Source organism: Lepidochelys olivacea (genome assembly GCF_965140295.1).
Source record: "Lepidochelys olivacea isolate rLepOli2 genome assembly, chromosome: 4".
Classification (NCBI taxonomy): Eukaryota; Metazoa; Chordata; order Testudines; family Cheloniidae; genus Lepidochelys; species Lepidochelys olivacea.
In genome coordinates, this window is record NC_140414.1 from 81,946,076 (window position 1) to 81,968,468 (window position 22,393).

Here is a 22,393-nt window from a genome sequence, read left to right on the forward strand (position 1 = left end):
CCCAATTGACCCAATACACTTACTACGCCTGAAGGATCCCAGTGTTGAATGTACATTTACCTGTTTTGTGCATACTATTTTTTAAGTTTTGTCTTTCTAGATCATAAACCCTTCAGTGTGCTAAATAAGTGAATTAAACTATTAAATGCAATACTGATACAACTTTTAAGCAGCGATCAAGGTTACGAGACATCTCTTATTAGTTCCATGGTGCGTACATATACATATAACACACAACATTTTCAATATTACTGTAATAGAACGTTTATTTACAACGGATGAGTAACAAGTTATTGAACTATGACATCACATCATGCCAATTACCATCTCGCTGTCCCCCTTCATTCCCCTTTAAATAGCTCTGTAATTTTTAGCAGTTATTTTAAGAACTGGTAACGCAATGAAGCAAATGGTTTCTGTGACCTATATGTGGATTCCCAGCTTTGAGTGGAATGAAGTTGTCTAGCAAGCTCTCCAATTAGTGGATGCAAAAACCCTGTTGCAGCCACAGTGATAAACAGAAAGTCAGAATGTCATTTTAAGGTTCACTAGCTGGTGAACTGCCAAGGTTGGAAACATTGTGGCAGACCAGTACAAAAGTTTTTGTGACAAATTTTCTCTAGTCTTGAAACAGTAATAAAATAAATTCAATTCTGGTCTTTTGCCTCTATTAATATCCTTTGTTTTAATATTTTAACATTCTTCCCAGGAAAACACATTAACAGTGAGCTATAACCGTTCTTGATTTGATGACCCTCAATTCCATATGGAAGAGTGATCCCCGTTCATTTGGGAAATGGTTTTATGAATATATGTTCTTCTTTTAATCAAACTATGATTGGATTATAATTATCTCAGGAGTTATTTTGCCAACAGATAATTCATCACCAAATGTCATACCCTCACACTCTCATGACAGTTTCAGAAATAGCTCATTCTTGTTATGGAGGCATTATTAGGAGCTCCACAGATAAGATTACAAACACTTAACACCCTTCCCGCCCCCGCAGGGCTAAGTTCTTGTATACTCACAATAACTTGTTCCTAAATGGTATAAATTTTATTATGTTTAGGTTACAGGTTTAATTTAAATGGAAGCAATATTATTCAGGCCCTAAAGTGCAAACAATCCCACATAACTGGTATCCATGTCTCACTGAAAGGCAGCCAAATTCTGCCAAGGAGGGCCAGACCCAAGGTGCTCAGCAGAATATGCTCCCTGGCATATTCAAGCCTCCTCAAAAGGGAAGAAAGTGGAAGAGTTCCCATTGCATTGCTCCCCTTTTCCCCCAACCCAATTTTATATCCTATATACATACATATATATATATATATACATATATATATATATATACATATATATACACATACATACACACACACACACACACACACACACACCTTTGTTCTCTACTATGTCGAGCTCAAACCTCAATAGCTTAGTCCTGCTTCTTGGGAGCTATACATTCACTCTCCCCTCAGCAGCCCAAGGACTATTTAATTGATAGAACATGGAACAGTTCTAACAGGAGAATATCCCAAAGTCTAGTGTGTAGGTCATTCACATGGGATATAGGAGACCTAAGTTGAAGTCCCTGCTCCAAATCAACCAGAGTGGGGAATCTGAGGACAAGTTTCTCACATCACAGCTGAGCTGTCACATATTCTGGACATTCTCCACCCAAATTTAGCTGCCTTTTGTGCAGGTTAGGAAAGCTCTGAGCATGCCCACTGGATCACACAAGACAGATGGGGGAACACCTTATCTGAGAATTCCACTGAGACTTAGACTTGAGCTAGAACTCCAAGCAGCTCAGGGTCATCAGACCTGAGGGTTTTATGTATGCCCACTAGTGGCAACTTAGGCGCTTTCAGAGTTAAGCAGCAGCTGAGCAAGAATTTTCAGGATCTAAGTTGTGCTTAAATATTGGCCTTACTTGCTTAAGTCCTATTGTTTATCTAGCCCTTTGACTACTTGTTTGCATAAAAATTAACAAGATGTACAGAGAATTGACACTTTTACAGAGGAAAAGCATTCTGAATAGTTAATTCAAACCCATGAAAACCTTCCACAAGTGTTCTTAAAGCACCTTTTTATCCACATTCAACAGCTAGTGAAGGAAATGAATCCTCCAAATTGAACTTCATCAACAGAACAGTTAATAGCAGGTCATTAAAAACAGCCAGTCTTGTCTGGAAGCTTTTCCAGCTTTTAAAAACATAGACACTAAGAACATAAGGCAACGACCATTTTAATGCAGAGTTTTCAAGGACACCAAAAAATTAAGATACATTAAAGTAAGCTTGCATTACCCAGTGGTTTTGTTCAAGTAGACAGAGCTAATTTAAAATGACCATATCATACCATAAGTATTTTACTTTTTTCCCCTTTTAAATTTCCTTATCAATCTCAAGCTCTTGATTTAATCAATTGATCAGCAAGCCTGCTAAGTTAGAAGATCAAAGATTTTTTAAAACAGATCTTCAAAAATCTATGGCAGTACATTATAAATAAAACTTGGTTTCTGCAAATGAGATGTAGTAGGAGATGAAATGAGAAATAGCACTCTCAGGGTCCTAGGTACTCAAATAATTTTGTTCTCTAAAGATAAAATTCCATTGTATACATGCAATTGCTCCTTTAGAGGTGTAACCTACAAAGCGTGTGTGTGTGGAGGGGGGCAGGGGACAGGGCACTCACAGAGCAGAACAAGGACAAAGGAAGCATTTCCATTTACTAAGCATCCTACAAAGAGGACTGACAACCTCATAATTCAATTTTCAATACAAGTGGCAGGCTGGGGATAGGAAAATTCTAATTAAATGGAGAAAACTGATGCTACAAGAATCAATATTTAAAACCTTGCGCAAATGGGAGTAGTTGAGCGCCATCTATGGGTAAAGGTATTATCACAACCTGAGAAACCAGGGAGAAGAAACTAATTTAAAAAAAAAAAAAACTGAAGCCACCACAAGAACAGTAACAAGTTACTAAAGGAGTGACATATTTGAAGTGGCAGCTTGCTTGCGGCTAGGAAAAGTTTACAGAAAACAGTACAGTTTATTACACTACCAAACAAATAAATAGCAGCCAAAAAACCCCAAGCTAAATTTTGCCAGTAAAAAGAGAAGTATTTTTATAAGTTGCGTTATTGTAGTGCATCCTGACTTGCGACAGATTACTGATTAGTAATTTAAAGAAAGAAAACAAATCTATACCTCTCAAGCAGTAATGTCTATATCCAAAGACCACAGACAAGAGATCTATCAGTGTAAGTTTTTATATAATGACTAGTGAGGAAACATGGGAGAAAGTACTGTATTTCCACACTTAGGAATCAGAAGGACAGTTCCCAGAATTTCTTAGAATCATAGAACTGGAAGGGACCTCGAGAGGTTATCTAGTCTAGTCCCGTGCACTCAAAGCAGGACTAAGTATTATCTAGAAAGTCCCTGACAGGTGTTTGTCCAACCTGCTCTTAAAAATCCCCAATGATGGAGATTCCACAACTTCCCTTGGCAATTTAGTTCAGTGCTTAACTACCCTGACAGTTAGGAAGTTTTTCCCTAATGTCCAGCCTAAACCACCCTTGCTGCAATTTAAGCCTATTGCTTCTTGTCCTCTCCTCAGAGGTTAAGATCAATTTTTCTCCCTCCTCCTTGTAACAACTCCTTTCTAAATGGAGTACTTTGCATTTGTCCTTATTGAATTTCATCTATTTACTTCAGACCATTTTTCCAGTCTGTCCAGATCATTTTAAATTTTAATCCTATCCTCCAAAGCACTTACAACCCCTCCCACCTTGGTATTGTCTGCAAACTTTATAAGTTTACTCTCTGTGCCATTACCTAAATAATTGATGAAGATATTGAACAGAACCGGACTCAGAACCGATCCCTGCATGACCCCATTCGTTATGCCCTTCAGCATGACTGAACTACTGATAACTACTCTCTGGGAACTATTTTCCAACCAGTTATGCACTCACCTTATAGTAGCTCCATCTAGGTTGTATTTCCCTAGTTTGCTTACGAGACAGTATCAAAAGCCTTAGTAAAGTCAAGCTGTACCATATCTACCACTTCCCCCCTATACACAAGGCTTGTTACCCTGTCAAAGAAAACTATCAGGTTGCTTTGACACGATTTGTTCTTGACAAATCCATGCTGACTGTTACTTATCACCTCTAATTTATTAATCTGGGGTTCAGTTGCCAAAAAGGACTGTTAAAATTAAGAGATTTACAAAAATGAATTATGGCCAGTGAAACACTTAATACAGAAAAATCAGTCTTATTCCACCCACAGTTCTTCTAGAACTGACCTGTGGGCTCGGAATCTGTACATCTGATGGGTGCTTTACCTGAGCTTAGGCAGCAATGGAATACTGATCACAGAAGCACTGCTCACGCTGACAGAACACAACATGGGAAGTGAAAAGGAGAGCACAGTATGGAAGCCATCTTCTGAAAATGAGTCAGTTGCTGGGATCCTACCCAACACTTTAGGATTGGAAGGTAATAAGAAACATCTTCATTTGTTCCCAGAAATAAAGGAAGAAAGGAGGGAGTGTACCTGAGTCACAAAAAGCCACAAAATAGAGTAACTTCCTGACACTGCAGGATAACATTTGCAATGTAATACTGCATCACTGTGACTGAACATCATGGAACGATGAAGCATCACCACAAAAGCAGAAGCTTACTTTGCTGCTGTCCATTCAGACATGAAATTGTTCTCCAGTTCTTCTTGGTACAACAGTCGTGCAAACTTTCATCTGTATTTGAGACTGGTTCCAAAAGGCATTTCCCATTTTAAACTATAGTCATCCACATATACCAGCTGAGTATTTTGAAATACCACTTTATCATCAGTAGATATTTTGGATCTCTATACAGTATCCTGGAATCTAAAAAAAAAATCAAATTTGTTCATCCTGTAGATGAAGCCAACTTGCCCACCAGAATTTAGAAATAACCCGCCAGATTAACAGATTCGTTTGCTAGATTGAGAAACTACAGATGAAGTTTACTGACATACTGGTGACATGGTAATAAAACAAAATACATTAAAAAAAGTGAGTGTGATATGTGCTATCTCCACATACATTACTCTTCCTCAAATATCTGTGCAAAAGGAAACTGCAAACACTTTGTAAAATGGCAGTCAGTGAGCCTTTTCAGCCTTCTTTTCCTCCTTGGTCTTTAAGTGTAAATGCAGTTGGTACACAAAAAATTAAATGCAGTCTACTACTTGCTCAGATGGCTGATTTAGCAAAGGACTATAAACCATGAAGTGAAACTGAGTGAATCCTGGAACTTTATTGCAGGCAGCACCTGGGAAAGGGAAAAAAAAGAAACAAAAGTGACCTGCCTATTCCCTATAGGATTAGTATGTCTGTCATATTTCATCTTCTAAAGATCCAATTATTAATTCTGGTACAATGGTGTAATTTCCTTTTACAATCTGTTTAACCCAACATTGAGATTTCTCAAAAGCATTTTACTTTTCATGTGGAAACAGCATGCTCATTACCAGTGTAGTGCACTTAATAAACTCAGTAATGTAAATTAGAAAAAATATATCTTAATAGTGATGAGTGTAATGCGTTCCTACAACTATAATCGCTCAAATACAGAACTGTGGGAAGAGAGATCAACAACAAGCAGTCTACCCAATAAGCCATATTGATCAGCAAATTTTACTTTCTACTGATCTAAGAGTTTACTAATGAGATGCCCAGCAATAATGACTGATCTTGGATTGCTTTGAAGCTGTGTTACAGTCACATTCAGACTGCCTTATGCCATATCCTAAAGACGTTTGGGATTTTTAATTTTTTTTATAAACCTTCAAATTAATCATACCTATAAAAATATGAGAAATTGAGGTTATAAATAGTTTCGAGTATTTACTAACTCCTCCAGGAAAGTTCTGTACAAATCTTAAGGTATTAGGCTGAAGAGGGCCAACCTGGATTTATGGGGTGTTTGGCAGGATACCATTTAATTATGTACTTCCAGACCTAATAAAATATCTGGTATTTGATAGTAAGAGTGGAAAATCCCCTTGCTCCCCCTACTCCCCAATATTGGTTAAAGTTGCAGCCTGCTGCTTTAAAATACATCTCTATGTTTCACTTGTCTGTGTCAAAGTTCTCTGTGTTGAACAAAATATAACAGTAATATATACCAAAACTTCCAGTTGTGTTGGCACAGATAACAGCACCAAAGAAGTATGGAGCATACTTCTGGATCCTGGAAATAACTTTCTGGCAAGCTATAGCTGGCTCTGTTCCTGTCCTCATATACTCCACTGCTTGATAGCTGATTTAGGAAACAAATCAGAAGTTACACTCATTATGACTGAATATAATCAAAATAGACATTCTAAAATATGATAGCTCAGAACTCAATCAATTACTGGAGTACAGGGGAAAAAAAAAAACTACTGGCCAAATCTCCATGTTGAAGATATTACGGTATTCAGTTAGTGATACAAAAATATGGCAATTCATGTCCACTTCATATGAACAAAGTAAATTATTTTGCTTTGTTCATATGAACACAAATACAAAACTGGAGACTAAGCTACTGATCAACTCCTTTCCTGCTTGGAGTTTGCAAGAACTGCTGAATTGCTGTTTTTCCTCATTAATGAAGTGTTTTGGGGTTTTTTGTTTTGTTTTTTTATAAAAGTTGTCTCAGATTTGCCATGAAGCTTCAAAAGGTGTTTTTTTTTTAAAAGGTGTTTTATTTTAAATGCAAAACCGAACTAAATACCTTCATATCTATAGTAACACCACATAATATCATTAGACTAACGATACTGCTAACCAGTTCTACATTTCCACAATGCACAATCTCAAAAGTCAACAATTTTGAGTAACAGCACAACATGGGCCTAAAAGGAGTAGTCTGTTCTGATTTCAGAAAACATAAATACTGTGTATCAAGCCACTATGTCTTGTTACAATAAGAGAAACTCAAGTAAGGAGGGAATGAGCTTCAAATCTGGCGCTTTGGAGGAGGACTATCATCACATTTTGGGAAGTTCCTTATCTCTGGACTCAATATCTTCTGTCACAGAAATACAAGTTACCAAAAAAAAACCCTATCTATTCACCTCAGCCGGATAAAAATTTGAATGTAGAGCTATCGTCCATAGTTTGTTTCCTCATAAGTCAATTATTTTGAGATATTAACTTATATCATACATCAACATTTCAGAAGTGAAAAAATCAAGGGGCAAAATAATTACTGTTTTCTGGACGTTTGACAATTCAGAGCTATTCTGCTTTAGATTACACACCCTATTCTGCACAAGACAAGCACACTGACAAACAGAAAGGACATAGACAGTGTCTTCTAGTCCAGTCATTTCCCAAAACCGGAATGCATAAAGCACTGGTATTCCAAGCTTTTGCAAACAGTTCTTCAAGCTGCTTAAAAGAGGACTTAGCATCTTAACTATTATCTTGTGAGCTGAAATCTATTGTAAATATCAATGTCTCTGTAACCTCCAGAATGGAGTACTGCAATATATTCTATTTGAGGCTACCCATGAAGACCATTTGCAAAATTCAGGCACCCAGATTTTAAACAGACTACTACACCATTTTTTGGAAATGAAAAGGAGCAGGCACAAAGTAAGATGCTGACTATATACAATTCCAATGGTGAAGAAAATAGCCACCTCTGAGACCACTTTCTCTTCTTCCTAACACTTAAGAAGTGTTTGTTCCCACAACTGAAGCTTGAGTGTAGGACACAAAGCATTTTTGGTGGAGTACATTTAGATCTGAAATCCACTCATTTCTTCTGTCAAAGCCCAGGTTTGGCAACGTTTGCAGGATTTTCAATGAGGTAGCAGAAAACATGTTAAAGAATTGGTAAATGATTTGTTGTCTGTAAGAGAGGATGTGGGGCTAGTCTGGTATTTTTGGCCATGTTGATTGGTATGAATAAAAAAGGAAGCAATGGCCAAATATGTTAAGCAGCCAACAAAACCAACAATTTTATTAATTCATCACTTTATTTGTTGATTTGTTTCACAGGAATTCTCTGGCAAAAATGTAAGCAATCTTCCCCAAAGGGACAAACCTGGGCAAAAAGCGCATCATGATATCACCATCTCCAGTGGCTGCCGCTCCTCCAATTGTACTATCAGCATAGGCTCCAGCTCCAGCTATTGGAGAGTCCCCTACACGACTATATAGAGGAAGGAAAAGAAACATCAAGTTAAAATGAAGACAGTTATAATGGGCCAAATACTGGTCCCAGTTACACTATTGTGCAACCTGGCTGAAGCCAGTGGGGTTGTATCAGTGTACCAGAGCAGAACTAGACCCAATATTTAAAAGGCAAATTCTTAGACTGGGTTCTTGTTTAAACAAAACACAACACAACATAACAAATAGCAGCAATGAGAATACACCAGGATTTTACAGTTTCATATTCCAGGAACTCCTAATCTTACACCACATTAATGAGAGCTCTCTACTCTCAGTAATAAGGACTGACACTTGGACACTTAAATACACTGCCAAGAAAAAAGCAAAATCACTCGGTGAAATAGTGACTGTTCCACAGTTTCAGCTTTCCAGAGTATTCTTCCTTCAAGATACAGAAGGTTTCTGTTTCAGTTTAGTCCACTTTGACGGTGGATTAAGCAAATCTGGAAAAAGGCGCTCATTCTTGAATAAGAGAGTTCATACAGAGTTATTCAGGAATAGGTCCATGTGTAAACAAGCCCTCATTCCTTGATCCTGTTGTGACTCCTAAAGTTCTGGAGATATTTATTGAGTCACTCCAAATCAAATTTATCATTGACACGAGTTTTTTAAAGTTTCTTTAACTTTCAAGAGTGAAAACATGGGTCATATGTCTTTTTTTTTTTTTTTAAAAAAAAGCTTTTAAAGGGGCCACCAGGCTTTTACAAGCATAAAGCAGCAAACTCAATTCAACATCAAATATGCAAGGGTAACCCTAGATCTACACATTCTTTAGACAATGCTCATAAAGAACCTATTCTTGCTCCCATTTAAAAATGGAAAAAAAAAAAAAAAGCAGGCCTAAAGTAACTTCTACTATATTTATACACAAAGTTGAAAAAACAAGCCCATTAAAAATTGTAATTGCAGCAGCACCTTAAAGACCCACCAGAAAATGGGGCCCTGTTGTGCTAGTCCCTGTATAAACACGATCATTTAGATAAGCAAAATATCACCTCACCTACACAGATAATTACATGAAATCAAGGATTACAAATACCATATGTATTTTTCTCAAACTACAAGTACTAACCCCTGGATTTTGTGGACTGCACCATTTGTAGATGTCCCAACTGCAACATTTCCGGAACCACCAATTACAATCATGCCTATAAATTTAAACAATGGTGAAGCTTAACAAGAATAATTTCTCATATATTTGTTAAAACATCGGTTACAATTCAGCAGCATAAAAACTGATCATATATTTATAGCCCTTGTAAGGGCTCTATTTTTAAAATGAAGTTTTACACCTGAGCTGTGATTTTCAGAGGGACCTAAATATTGGTATTTTAAAACATTTGAAAATTGGGCCATATATAATCATTCTTGGTAAAACAATAATAAGTATAATTTAAATTCTCCAGTGAATTTTTTTATCCAAATTTTAAAAAGAGTCCAAAAAAGCCACTAGTATAAACACACACTTGAAAATACATTAATAAAGCTTAACTACCTTAACTAAGTACAAATGAAGAGGTGACATATTCAACACATGACCCACCAATCTTAGCACCCCCTTACTTCCAGCAATTATAGAATTCAGACCTCAATTCAGAAAGATTCTTAAAGCAGTAAGTAGTCCCACTGAAGTCAATTAGGCACGTTCTTAAGTACTTTGATGAATGTGTGTGTGTGTGTGTCTCAGCACTTAAAATTTTAAGTGGTAATTCTTTGGTAATGAAAATTTTGAAGATTTTTTGCATGACAAAGATCCAGTCCAAAATGCAGAAGATAAAATTTAACTGACAAAATATAGATAAATAATCTGTACTGAGTTGTCTGGAAAGGTCTCTCCAAAGTCTGCAGTTCTGGAACGTCTGCTATGCCGACAACGTGAAAAATCAATCATGAAATACAAGAAAATGTTATAAACATACAAAATTGCCTACGATGCAACAACCAAAAATGCTTTACCAGTAAAGTCTGAAAGTCTTTACAAGACTATTACTCCTAACCTATTTTAAACATACAAATTTGCAAACAATGCTGTTGCTCAAATCAAAAAGTTAAAAAGAAGAGGAAACATTAAAATAGATTCTAGATTTACAAACCCTAAATTGACTAAAGAGTTGCAACCAACTCCTTTATAACACGTGCATAAATAGTACACACACTTGAAAATGGTGCTGTATATCTGGTATACTACCAGTCTGAAATAATTTATTTGAACTCAGTAAGACTGAGTTGATCATGAAGCAAAAAAGTGAATACATCTTTTAGCATAAAAGAACCAAAGAGTGTTACCAATTGTATCATGATTATGAATATTTATTCTTTTCTGTGAGTTGATCCATTCTTCACTATTTAATTGTTTAGTCTGTTTGTATGGTCCACAGGATTTTGAGGCATCTGGTATTACATTCTGTAATCAATATTTTATTCATATGAGTCTTTAATATTTCAGTAAAGATGCATTTTAAACAAACTACTGCAACAAAAATCTAAATTCCACCGTTGTACAATATTTTAAGATATCTAATGCACAGTTGTACTGAAGTTACAAAAGAGATGGATATTCTTATTAAGAGATGAATTGACTGACTTTCCATAATGTGTGGTACAGGATCTGTTAATCTGATAGTGCCTATTAGAGAAAAGCAGCAGAACAATCACAAGACTCATTCTTTGGTCAAAACAAGTTTGCATTCTTCAGCAAGATAAAGAAACCACAGAAACAAAGTTGCTGTTAGTACCACACTAAGAGATAAAGTAATCCTCTTGTACTTAAGATGACTAAACTTGGTTACAAGTAATACTTTAGGCAAGACACCTTTTCAAGTAAATGAATAAGCAAGAGAGTATGTACCAAATTAAACTGTCTCAATTCCACTGTATTTCAGATACAAAAACAGACAACAATCTACAGAGGAGTGGGCTCTGCAAGCATGTAACAGTCTGTGCACAGGGACAAACATGCTAACTTATGACTGTCATCATCTACAGCAGGGATCTCAAACTCATGGCCCGCAGGCCATCTGCAGCCCGCAAACCTCCCCAATGTGGCCTGTGGGGCTCCAGCAGTTTTGGGGCCAGGTCCCCCCTTGAACCCACCTGCCGCCCCCAGGCACTCCCCGCCAGGCGATTTACAATGGCCCAGGGCCCCAGCAGCGCAGCAGAACTGAGTAGCAGCTGCCTGCTCGCTCCACATGTCTGCTGGCCCCTCCCTGTGGCTGCGGGGTGCTGCGCCTATGCACTGTCCCTGCCTTGAGCGCTCCTGTGGCCAATGGGAAGCTGCGGGGGTGGTGCCTGGGGCAGAAGTGCATGGAGGCCCCCCGCCCCACCCCCCCTTGGAGCCCCAGGTAAGCGGCAGACCCCCCCCTCTCCGAGCCACCCCCTCCCCACATACCCCCTCCTGCCTCCAAACTCCCTGCCAGAGCCTGCACCCCCCCTTCCCACACCCACCCTCCTGACCCTAAACTCCCTCCCAGAGCCTGCACCCCAGACCTCCTCTCCCACCCAAACTACCTCCCAGAGCCTGCAACCTAATCCCCTACCCCATACTTCCTCCCCAACCCAAACTCCCTCCCAGAGCCTTAGGCAGGTGAGGTCAGAGTTTTGGGGGGCAGGTTCTGGGCAGCATGAGTGACATTATTGGCCCGCTGGGAGGATTTGAGGACTGGTACTGGCCCTAAAGTAATTTGAGTTTGAGACCCCTGATCTATAACTACCAATTTAGGCTTCAATTTTGGAAAGACTTAAGCCTATGAGTAGTCCCTATGATTGTAATGGGACTACTTCCATGTGTAAAAGTCACTCATGTTTAAATACCTGCAAGATGAAGGCCTTAATTCCCACTAAGGGATTTCATTTAGAAACTCAATTTTAAGTTTCTGCACTCTCAGCTTCACTGAGAAATCATCCTCTGTTTTTGAGGGTTAGCATTTTCTTCCAAATCCAATGAAAAACCACTGTACTAACATCAATATTAACAGAATTCTACAAATCAGGCAGCAAACAGGCTTTCCAATCCCCAAGTATATCAAATTAGCAAGAATTCCAGGATTTTTAAAAAATATTTAATGGAACATTCTTTGTTCCTTTAATATGAAGTATTTCTTTCTTTAATAAGTCAAGAGTAACAAGCAATGTTGGTCAAATTTCTAAAATAAAACAATTATACTGTACCTTCCAGTAGTTTGGCTGACAGCTTTGATTAAGCCACTTTAAATATATTGAAAGAGAATTCTGAGTGGTTAAATCTTCACAAGGAAATCCCATGCTTTCTGCAAACAGTGAGGCTTTAACAGGCAAAAAGAAAAATTCAGCAATATTGTAGCATGAGTACATTAGGTTTATCATACACTATATGTTATGATCAAGATGAAATATTAGTTTATATATAGCTCATCCCCCTGAAACTATAGAATATACTTCTTCAGACAAACAGCATGTCAGTGTAATCTCCGATATACCATCGCATCCAATTCCTCCTTTACTGAGGGCACTATATCCCACACTTCTAGGAGGAGAGATGCTATCTACTATGTCTTTTTGTTTCTTCATTTAAATATGTTCTCTCTGACTATGACGAGAGAGCTTTCTCTTCAGACATGTTGCTTTACAAAAGGAGCAAAACTTTTCAAAAAGGACAAATACCATCCAAAATCAAGACTGTGCTATGTGTAACAGGGAAATTTTAAACAATCAAAAATTTGTAAGTAGCAAATTAAAAATGTCTAGATATCAAATTGATAGTGTTTTTGTAATTAAAGTATGAGGTAAGCAGAGAAAGACTCAGATATCAATACCTGCCCCTGAGTACCTCTGACAATTTCTGTGTCTTTACTATCACACTTTCCTAAAATTTAAATTTTATTATGTATTTCTTAATTTTTTTTTATAATTGTCACAGTATGAAAAACAAATCAATAGTAGGGTAAACTGACTGTCTATACAGGAGAAAGAATGAAAGCAATTGCCACAAAGCACAGCCAAATGCAAAGTAAATGAACAGAAAAAAATAGAAAAATGCTATTAATTCATCTTTTAGTTACAGTAATCTTTGGAATTATCAATCTGGAAGAAATCAAATTCAGACAGAATTGTTTACAGACTTGTAAATTACCAATCCCTTCCATGTTTGAGTCCTTTGACATTTATGTGAACATAATACATAGTTTTACAAGATTCTTAGGAGTTTCCGCTTATCCAAATATTACAAAAAAAACTTTCAATTGATTTAGAAGTTAATTTTGTATTGCTTTTCTAAAGCTACGTATGTATTGGGAGTTTCATGAGCAAAAGTTACTGATATTTACTGACATTTCAGTATCTAGAACAAACAAGCAAGAGAGCACATGAGCTAAGAAAAGTCTGCTTGTTCATGTTTATTGATCCTCCTTTTAGGACTTCTGTAGTGGAGCTGTTGGGTAATGTGCACTAAGGTAGCATGGTTTCATTAAAAAAAAAAAAGCATCTATCATACTCCCTATCTGATATAATTTGGAATCACTTAAACTGAAAAGGACTCAGAGTACTGTTTAGGAAGTCAGAAATATAAGACTCAATTATTTTCAATACTGAAAACCAAACAGAACGAATTCCCATTAACATTTTAGTACCAGGAATAATGTACTGTACTTTCCACACATTACAATACTATCAATTACAGTATATTCTATATTATGCTGAACAGTTAAGGGCACAGTTGTGTTCTTTTTTCTGTCAATCACTCAAAGAAACTTCTGTGTGGACAGAAAAATTAAGGAGACTATCCTAGTTTCAAATATTTTTTCTTTTACTCTCCAAACAAGAGCTGAAATATGTAGAATACGGGTATCGGACGATGTAGCTTGATAAAAGCAGAAACAATCTTGTAGAAAAACTCTTACAAGAAGTCATTCTAGTTTGTTCTAAGTACATTTTAAGGACAATTTTTTTTAAATTGTTTCTAATACTTTGTGTGGAACAGAAATGTGCCTTCCTCTCCTCCACTGATATTAAAATTCAACTCCACACACTAGTGAGTCTGCTGTCCTCTCCAGTCAGCGTTTGCCTTACCACTTCCCAGTGTCATGCCTCATATTGGCTTCCAACATCCCTGCTCTCATCCCGCTGAGCACTTCCAGAGAAAATTGTAGGACTCAACTTCCTTCACAAAGAATTTGTTTTTCCCCCTTTCCACCTTCTTTACCCTTCTGACACACGGTGCTGAAGCTTGTCACCCCTCTGACTCTCTGTTCAAACCTACCTCCATTATTCTTAGTCATTCTCAGACTTCATTCCTGGTATTCCAGGTTGCTCTGCTATTCCCACACATCTTTTAGTTTACCCCATCCCAAACCCCTTTCACCTTGAAGCACAAAGTCTACTGTGACTTTCTTTACTTCCCACTCTACTCATTCCCTCCTGAATCCCTTGTATGCTACCGATACTCCTCTTACCACAGTCACTAGAGACTGCCTCCTGGTCAAATCAAAAAGGTCTGTAAAGCATCTCAAACTCCAGCCCTCCCTTTCCAGACCTAAAGGAGTCCTCGCATCAACTACAGCAACTGTCTCCTCTGTCTTGTCTCATTTTCTTCATTCCATCCAAAATGCTACTGCCAAATTCATCTTCCTTTCTTGTCACTGACCACATCACCTCTTTTTAAATTTAATCTTTGCCTTCATGACTTCCTCCATGCAGCCCCCTACACTTAAAAAGCCCTTAAGTCAACCAAAGTCTTCATAGTAACATTTCTTCCATAAAGTCACAAGATATTAATCCACCAATAAAGTATTAAGTTACCTTAAAAAGATGAAACCTCCACTGTTTATAGAATTTATCAATACGTGGTGTGTTGTGCCAAGCTGTACAGTACCTGATTTATTTACAAGCTCTGAGGCAGAAAGTCTTCATGTATGTTTTTAAACTGCAAAGTACAATGACTGTGCTCAATAAATAGGAAAATGAACTTTGAAATAAAATTAAGTACCAATTCTGCCATTCATTTTTTTTTAGCAAAGCTTCCCTTGTATTTTAAGATGAAATATTGGCATATGCCAGCTTCCATTTATATAGTGTCTTATGTCAAAACATCTTTACTTAGTATGTGCATTTTCAGTGATATGCAAACAGCTCTGGCATTCAAAGTTAATAGTTGCAGCTGAGTCTGTAGAGGGAACATAAAACCCTTTGTTTTAGTTCAAGCAGAAATAGCAGAATAAAAAACCCTGGTAATTTGTAGATATTTAATAAACTTAAAGAAGGATAAATGCTTTTCAACTACTTCACAGCATTCATTTGAATATATATGTGGGGGATTCCTCCACTATCAAGATTTATCTATTGTAAGTCTCCTTATTGTACAGTGATAATTAAGACAAGGATAAGAATTGGAAATAACTGAATAAAGCACATAATTACCTGACTCCCCCACTAATAATGTGTGTTTAGTGTGCTGAATCACTTTCCGTGCTACACCAATAGCATTTTTTATACGTCTGAGATCTGCTACTGCCCCAACTTCCATGGTGTTGCTGAAACAAGAAAACGGAAGTGAGAAATATTTAAGGCATGCATATATTAAACAGTAACAGAGGATAATAAAACAATGACATATCTTTTCCTATAGATACTTTGTGCTTGTCTACACTAAGGAGCTGTGCCATTTTATCTATCCCTGAACGCAGTTATATCAAGATAAAGGTGCGTTATACTGTACTGGTGGAAATCATCTTTGTACTGATATAAATGCATACATATTTAAGTTTTACTAGTTAAGTATTTCAGGTATAAGTAATTGCACCACTAAGCAAACCAGTTGCTCTAGTAAGACTTTCAAAGTGTAGGTCAGACCTAAACAATGAATAAGGTCTAAAAGACGTAACACAGAATTGCCAAGAAAGTAAAATTTGTATGGAAATTAAAGAGCAAATGGTTCTCTATTAAGCTTATGCTTAAACCTCCAGATATCCCAATCCTGCAAAAGTAAGCTTTTCTCTGCCTCTTTAGACAAACAGTCATACAGGTACTGTACATTATGTTTAATTTTCAAGGAGAATCTCTACTCTTCAATATCCAGGAACTCCATATGCATCCCTTAGCTCCCCTATCTGGCAATCAGGCTATTTGAAATGAATGTCAGGGATTGCAAGAAAAATGCTTAGCTAGCTTCCAAACATCCTGGTGCCATGGCGATTTATTCCCTGTTTGATTGGATATTTCCTTCTTTCTACTGTACCCCTGAACACATCAGTTAATATCAGAGTTTGAGTGCAGTGTAATGTCTATAGAACACATCAACATGATGGCATGGTACATATAACAATGTTTACATCATACTGAACTGTACTAAAAATCCTTAGTATTATTCCCTTCTCCAAGTAACTTTCTTACCCATCCATAATCATGGCATCTAATGTTGTTTCTCCATGTTCATCTGGACTTCCTCCAAACCCCACACTTCCATCACACTGATCAGTCTCACACTGACCGCAACCTCTCTCTACTGCATCCAGCTCAGAGCCTCCTGACTTTAAGATATACCATGCTGTAATCAACACAAACACCTGGTAAGTGAAAATAATTACTGTCTAATATTTCATTTAAAATTATAAAAACAAAACACACATGAAACTACACCAAGTATGGCAGGTAAAAGTAAATTGTATTATGTGTTGTTATTCTTAGGTGAAACTAGAGAAAGTGTTATTCGGGATATAAAAAGTCAACATTTTTTGCATAATTGGATAACGTTTCTGAATGGGAAGCGATGGAATATTTTTGTGAGTGGAGAGTTGTTGCAACAGTGTCCACAATTATAGTATAAGATAGTGTCCACAATTATGGTGTATAAGTAAAAAAAACACAATCATTTACTGTTGTGTAATTAAAGCACTCCTTCTCTCCAAGGCGTGAATAGCACTAAAGCCACACATACATACAAACTCTTTCACACAGGTATATCCAAGCCCACATGGAGTCTGTGTACCTATGCAGGATCATGGCATATTTAAAGATTTTTTTAAAATATACAACAGGAAAATGTTATATTAAAAGCATTTCTTAAGAGCCATTTCAGACACAATTAACCATAGTTAAAACGTGCCAGGTATAAAAATAAACCTAACAGTGTTTAAAGTATATAAATAAACAGAAACTAAAAACAGTATTTATGCAGCACTAAAAATAACCATCTTTTTCCCTGCTCCCTCTCTGTCATCTATCCTTTGAGATCTAGTTTATGGCTCAAAAAAAGCCTTTTATGTGAGTCAACACAAATGGCCCTGCTGAACTTGGCCCACAGACCTTGATCATTCAAACTGCTTCATGGGATCAGAGCCCTGAGTGTATGTGAAGCCACAATAAAGTTAATGGAGTCCCCCATGGGTGCAGAGATCCACCCCTCTGGAACAAATAGCAGGATTAGGACACAGGCCCAGATCCTGCAAATATTTATGTGCGTATGTGATGCTGTATAATGGGGAAAGCAACCGACTACACTAATATGGTCACCACCACTTGCAAAACTGTGATAAATCTTGCACAAAAATATACCTTGTATGGTATCACTGAAAAAGTTATAATTGGCGGTGTATAGTTGTCTTGTAATAATGTGTGTATCAATATCGTGTATGGAGTTATGACATTTTGCTATGTGTTTGTAACTTGAACTTGTGAGTCTCCAAAGCATCCACATGTTAACCCTTCAGGAGTAACAAAAGGAGCTGTGAAGACACCCTAGCAATAGCATCCAAAATGTGCAAGCAAAATTTGCAATTCATATGAAGAACTGCTGAGTCTACACCTAGGAAATAGCCAGGATTTTTCCAGAAGAGAGGTCAAGATATAAAAGGCAAGAACAAAAAGCACCTTTTACCTCTTTCTTCTTTTCTACCACATCTCTGGACTATTGAATTTTGACAAGGAAAATTTTGAACAAAGGACTGAGGTTCCCACTACTACTTGGGAAAATCAGAGACTTATAAAAAACCATCCAATATAACATCCCTGCTAGCATTTTGGATTTACACACTTTAATTCACCTGCAATGTAACTTACCTGCTTTAAACCTCTGCATAACTCATTTCTTTTCTTAGTTAATAAATCTTTAGTTAGTTTACTAAAGGATTAGCTGCAGCATTGTATTTGGTGAGATCTGAAGTGGACCTTCACCTGGTGGTAAGTGACTGGTTTGGGGGCTGTAAGAACTCAGCATGTGGTGAATTTTGGTTTTAATAACCTGTCAACACAATAGTCCAGTTTGTCTCGGTGGTAAATGTGGCAGCACTAAGATGACTAGCTAAAGCAGGGGTGGGCAAACTACGGCCCGCAGGCCGCATCCAGCTCATCAGACCTTTTAATTTGTCCCTCGAGCTCTAGCCAGGGAGCAGGATCGGATGCTTGCCCCACTCCGCACGTACCATGGCTCCGTGCAGCTCCTGGAAAGAGCGGCAAGTCCTCTCTCCGGCTCCTACATGTAGGGGCAACCATGAGTCTCCGCATGCTACCCAAACCTCAAGCACAGGCTCTGCAGCTCCTATTGGCCAGGAGCTGCATGGGCAGCACCTATGGACAGCGCAGTGTATGGAGCTGCCGCGCCGCGCCTCTGCGTAGTAGCCGGAGCGGGGACATGCTGCTGCTTCAGGGAGCTACTTGATGTAAATGCCACCCAGAGCCTGCACCCCGACTTTCTCTCATGCCCCAACTCAGATCCCCCTCCTGCTCTCCCAGCCCTGAATACCTTCCTGCACCCCAAATCCCTCAGCCCCACCCTGAGCCCTCAAGCACCCCCCCCATCCAGAGCCCCCTCCCACACTCCAAACCCCTCAGCCCCAGCTCAGAGCCCCCTCCCCCACACCTCCTTCCTCAGCCCGGAGCCCCTCCCGCCTCAGCCCGAAGCCCCTCCCATACTCCAAACCCTTCTGCTCTACCCCCAGCCCTTCCTATACCCCTCATTTCTAGCTCCACCCCAGAGCCCACACCCCCAGCCAGAGCCCGCACCCCAACCAGAAATGTTGTGAGCATTCATGGCCCACCATACAATTTCTATACTCAGATGTGGCCCTCAGGCCAAAAAGTTTGCCCACCCCGAGCTAGACTGTCAGTGGTTTTATGACGAGCTAATAAAGTGACCCAGGAGCACATATACCTTGCTGCTTTGGCTAAATCTAACTATAGGATATATCACCAATTTCGGAGCGTTTGCCAAATTTGGACAGCCTGACCTAATACTGGCACCCTCCATTATGACCTCCACTAGACATGGGTGATAGCATACCTAAACTGGACTATTCTGAGTAATTCCCCCATTGTTTGTGAGACTATGCAAAAGTAGTCAATTTAAGCATGTGGATAAGTATTGGCAGAAACAGAGCCTTACATTGCAAGTGAGATCTTTCACTGCTGACAAAATTAGGTTTTAACTGAGTTAACAAGAAAGAATTCATATCAAAACTACAGTAGTCTAGCTTGGGTGCATTTTCTAAATCTGTCTCTACAACCTATATCTGTCTTTGTGGGCAACAGTAAGAGTCAGAAATACACATCTTATCTGTAAGTTACAATATACACCTCCTAACAGAGGTAAAACAGAGCAACAAAAAATCTAATAATGGTCAGAATTGCTGCTGTCTAAAGAATTATGTTGGACGGACTCTGAAGAAACACTGATTTTTTTTAAAAAATATATATATTTTAAGCACACTTTTAAATACCTATGTTACTAATATCCATTCAGATTATTAGAAGTGCAAGTAATGTAAAAACTCAAGTTTGTCCCAATTTATGGTGTTTCATGGTCCAAACTGAGAAAACGCAAAAAGGAAAATAAACAGATTACCTTTATGTGTAGGTTCCTAATGGTATGCTATTTGGATTTCAAACATTGGTGGGGAATGGTGGTGGTTTTTAAAATTATAGTTACAGACAGCAACATAGAAACACTCCTGTTACGCTTTGGTTTGCAAAGCTTTTAATAAAATTTAAATGTTGGGGCAGATGCCCAAGTTAGGAAATATCCCATCCCCCCCATGTTTAACTGACATTTTTATAGTTTCACTTCCTATTGCTTGAACACTTCCATTACTAGTTTGACCCCCAAAGTGTAGAGAGAAAAGGAGTCCTTGCGGCACCTTAGAGACTCACCAATTTATTTGAGCGTAAGCTTTCGTGAGCTACAGCTCACTTCATCAGATCACGAAAGCTTATGCACAAATAAACTGGTGAGTCTCTACGGTGCCACAAGTCCTCCTCTCCTTTTTGCCAATACAGACTAACAGGGCTGCTACTCTGAAAAGCGTAGAGAGGTTGGCTGAGGAACTTCTTTGGGGTCGTCTATCCACAGCAATTGTAGCCGTTTAGCTAAATCAGCATTTCTGAATAGCTGCACCAGCAATACCCCCGAGAACAGCAGCTCTCCCTGCTTCCCAGCCTCCCCCACGCGATCAAGGAGGGCAGAGCAAGACCTGAGTCACAGCCACCCCACCCCACTGCAATCCAGGCGCTGCGGGGAGTGCCCTGGGCGGCACCGCTCCCTGCGCTGGGCACAGGTGCGAAGGAGAACACGCGCGCCCCCGCCCCCAACAGCAGCCCCAGCCCCCCGCCCGCAGGAGCCGGCCAGCCCAGCCGGGGCAGCACGAGGCAAAGCCCGGAGCCAGCGACACCTGTTTCCGTCGCTTTCCTAAACGCCCAGGTGTTGACGACTAGCGGCAGCGCCGCTGGACTCACGCCCGCCGACACGGACACAGGCGGCGACGGCAGCAGCCGGAGGAGGAGGAGGAGGAGGCGAAAGACGTGAGGCGCGCCGCACCCCATCGCCGCGCGCCGGCTGCACTCATACATCATCCGGGACGCGCGCGCCTGAGCTCGTGACTAATCACGCGGCCACAATTTCACAATCCCACCCGGAAGACGCTCCCGACCGTGAGGGAGGGGAAGGAGCTGTTTGGCTAAGCGAATGGCCCCGCCCCCTCGCCGTTCCTAGCTCCCTCCCTCCTCTCTCCAGTGCAGTCAGTGCTGTTACCGCCACCAGCCCCCACTCCCCCCGGCAGAGCCCATGTGCTGCTAAGCTGTGGGCGGGGCTCAGCTGCCGCCCGCTCAGTCCAGGCGGCTGGCTGCCCCCCTCCACCCCCCCGACTTGCACCAGGCTGAGGTGTGAGCTGGACCCCCCCTTGTTCTGTGCCCGGGTGCCAGTTCTGACCCACCCTGGAGTGGGGCTGCCTCGGGTCTCTCACCCAAGTTCTGTGAGTTAGAGCTGGTGCCCTGGCACAGGAGAGGGGGAGCCGGCCTCGAGGTGATGCCTAATGTCCCAGGCATGGGGACTCCTGCTCTGCGGCCAGGACAAGGTGTAGGCACTCACCCTAACTCAGGACAGGCACCGTTGCTAGCCAGGAAAGCACCTGTGCCACTTGGATGACTCTTAGCAATGCACAGAGTAGGCCACCCCCATCTGAGATGTGAATGTGTGTTGTTTATTTCATTATGTTTCAATGATTATTTGTATTGAGGTGCGGCTGTTGTTGCCACCTCTCATAATAGTGGATGTTTGTCTGAAAACTGCAACACCAGGAGTTGTGGTTACCAGGAGAATATCAGGTGTCATTTAAAAAAAGATAGGACTTTAGCCTTCATGGTTGCAGAGAAAAGCTTGAAAGGGGGAACCCTAAAGGCTCACAAACCAGAAGGCAAATAAAAAGAACCCACAAGTTATTTTTAAAATCTTATGATTTTTAAGCTAGTGTCATACTTTTGGGAGGCCTGACAATTAAACTAGAGTTTGTCAGTGATTAAGACTGAACACAATAAATCAGGCTCCAATGCTCTTGGAAAAAAGTATGCTCTTTCTATGTATGATCATAAGATTCATGCATCAGCTTCTAAGTGTCACTCTGCTCTTGTATGAGTGTATCTTCTAGCAGAGGGGGAGTGTCTCTGTGATGGGCTTTAACTAGTTTCCATGATCTTCTGCTATTGTGGCAAATCATTTATTGAAGCTGACTTTATAAAGTTTATCTTTTTTAAAAGAAAAACAACCACAATGTATATCACATATTTTCATAATCCCGCCAACTGTGCTCAAAATGTACTGCTTAAAAAACACCTGCAACAAATAGTTTAAAAGTGTTATGTTACTATAGCAGCTTGAATTATTTTAAAGCCCCAGGCTTACCTGACGTTAGCACCTCAGACACAGTC

General features: G+C 39.5%; 1 protein-coding gene across 1 annotated transcript; it reads right to left on the reverse strand.

The window, feature by feature from the left end:
- Window positions 1-239: 239 nt before the first annotated feature.
- Window positions 240-21,109, reverse strand: AGA (aspartylglucosaminidase). Its single transcript, XM_084627082.1, has 9 exons — window positions 20,863-21,109; window positions 16,595-16,748; window positions 15,623-15,735; window positions 12,401-12,513; window positions 10,520-10,637; window positions 9,306-9,381; window positions 8,103-8,210; window positions 6,193-6,326; window positions 240-5,336 (listed from the first exon to the last, which is right to left on the reverse strand). Exons 1-9 carry the CDS (start codon window positions 21,041-21,043, stop codon window positions 5,236-5,238), a joined length of 1,098 nt encoding a protein of 365 aa, XP_084483208.1. The 5' UTR covers window positions 21,044-21,109; the 3' UTR covers window positions 240-5,235.
- Window positions 21,110-22,393: the final 1,284 nt, after the last annotated feature.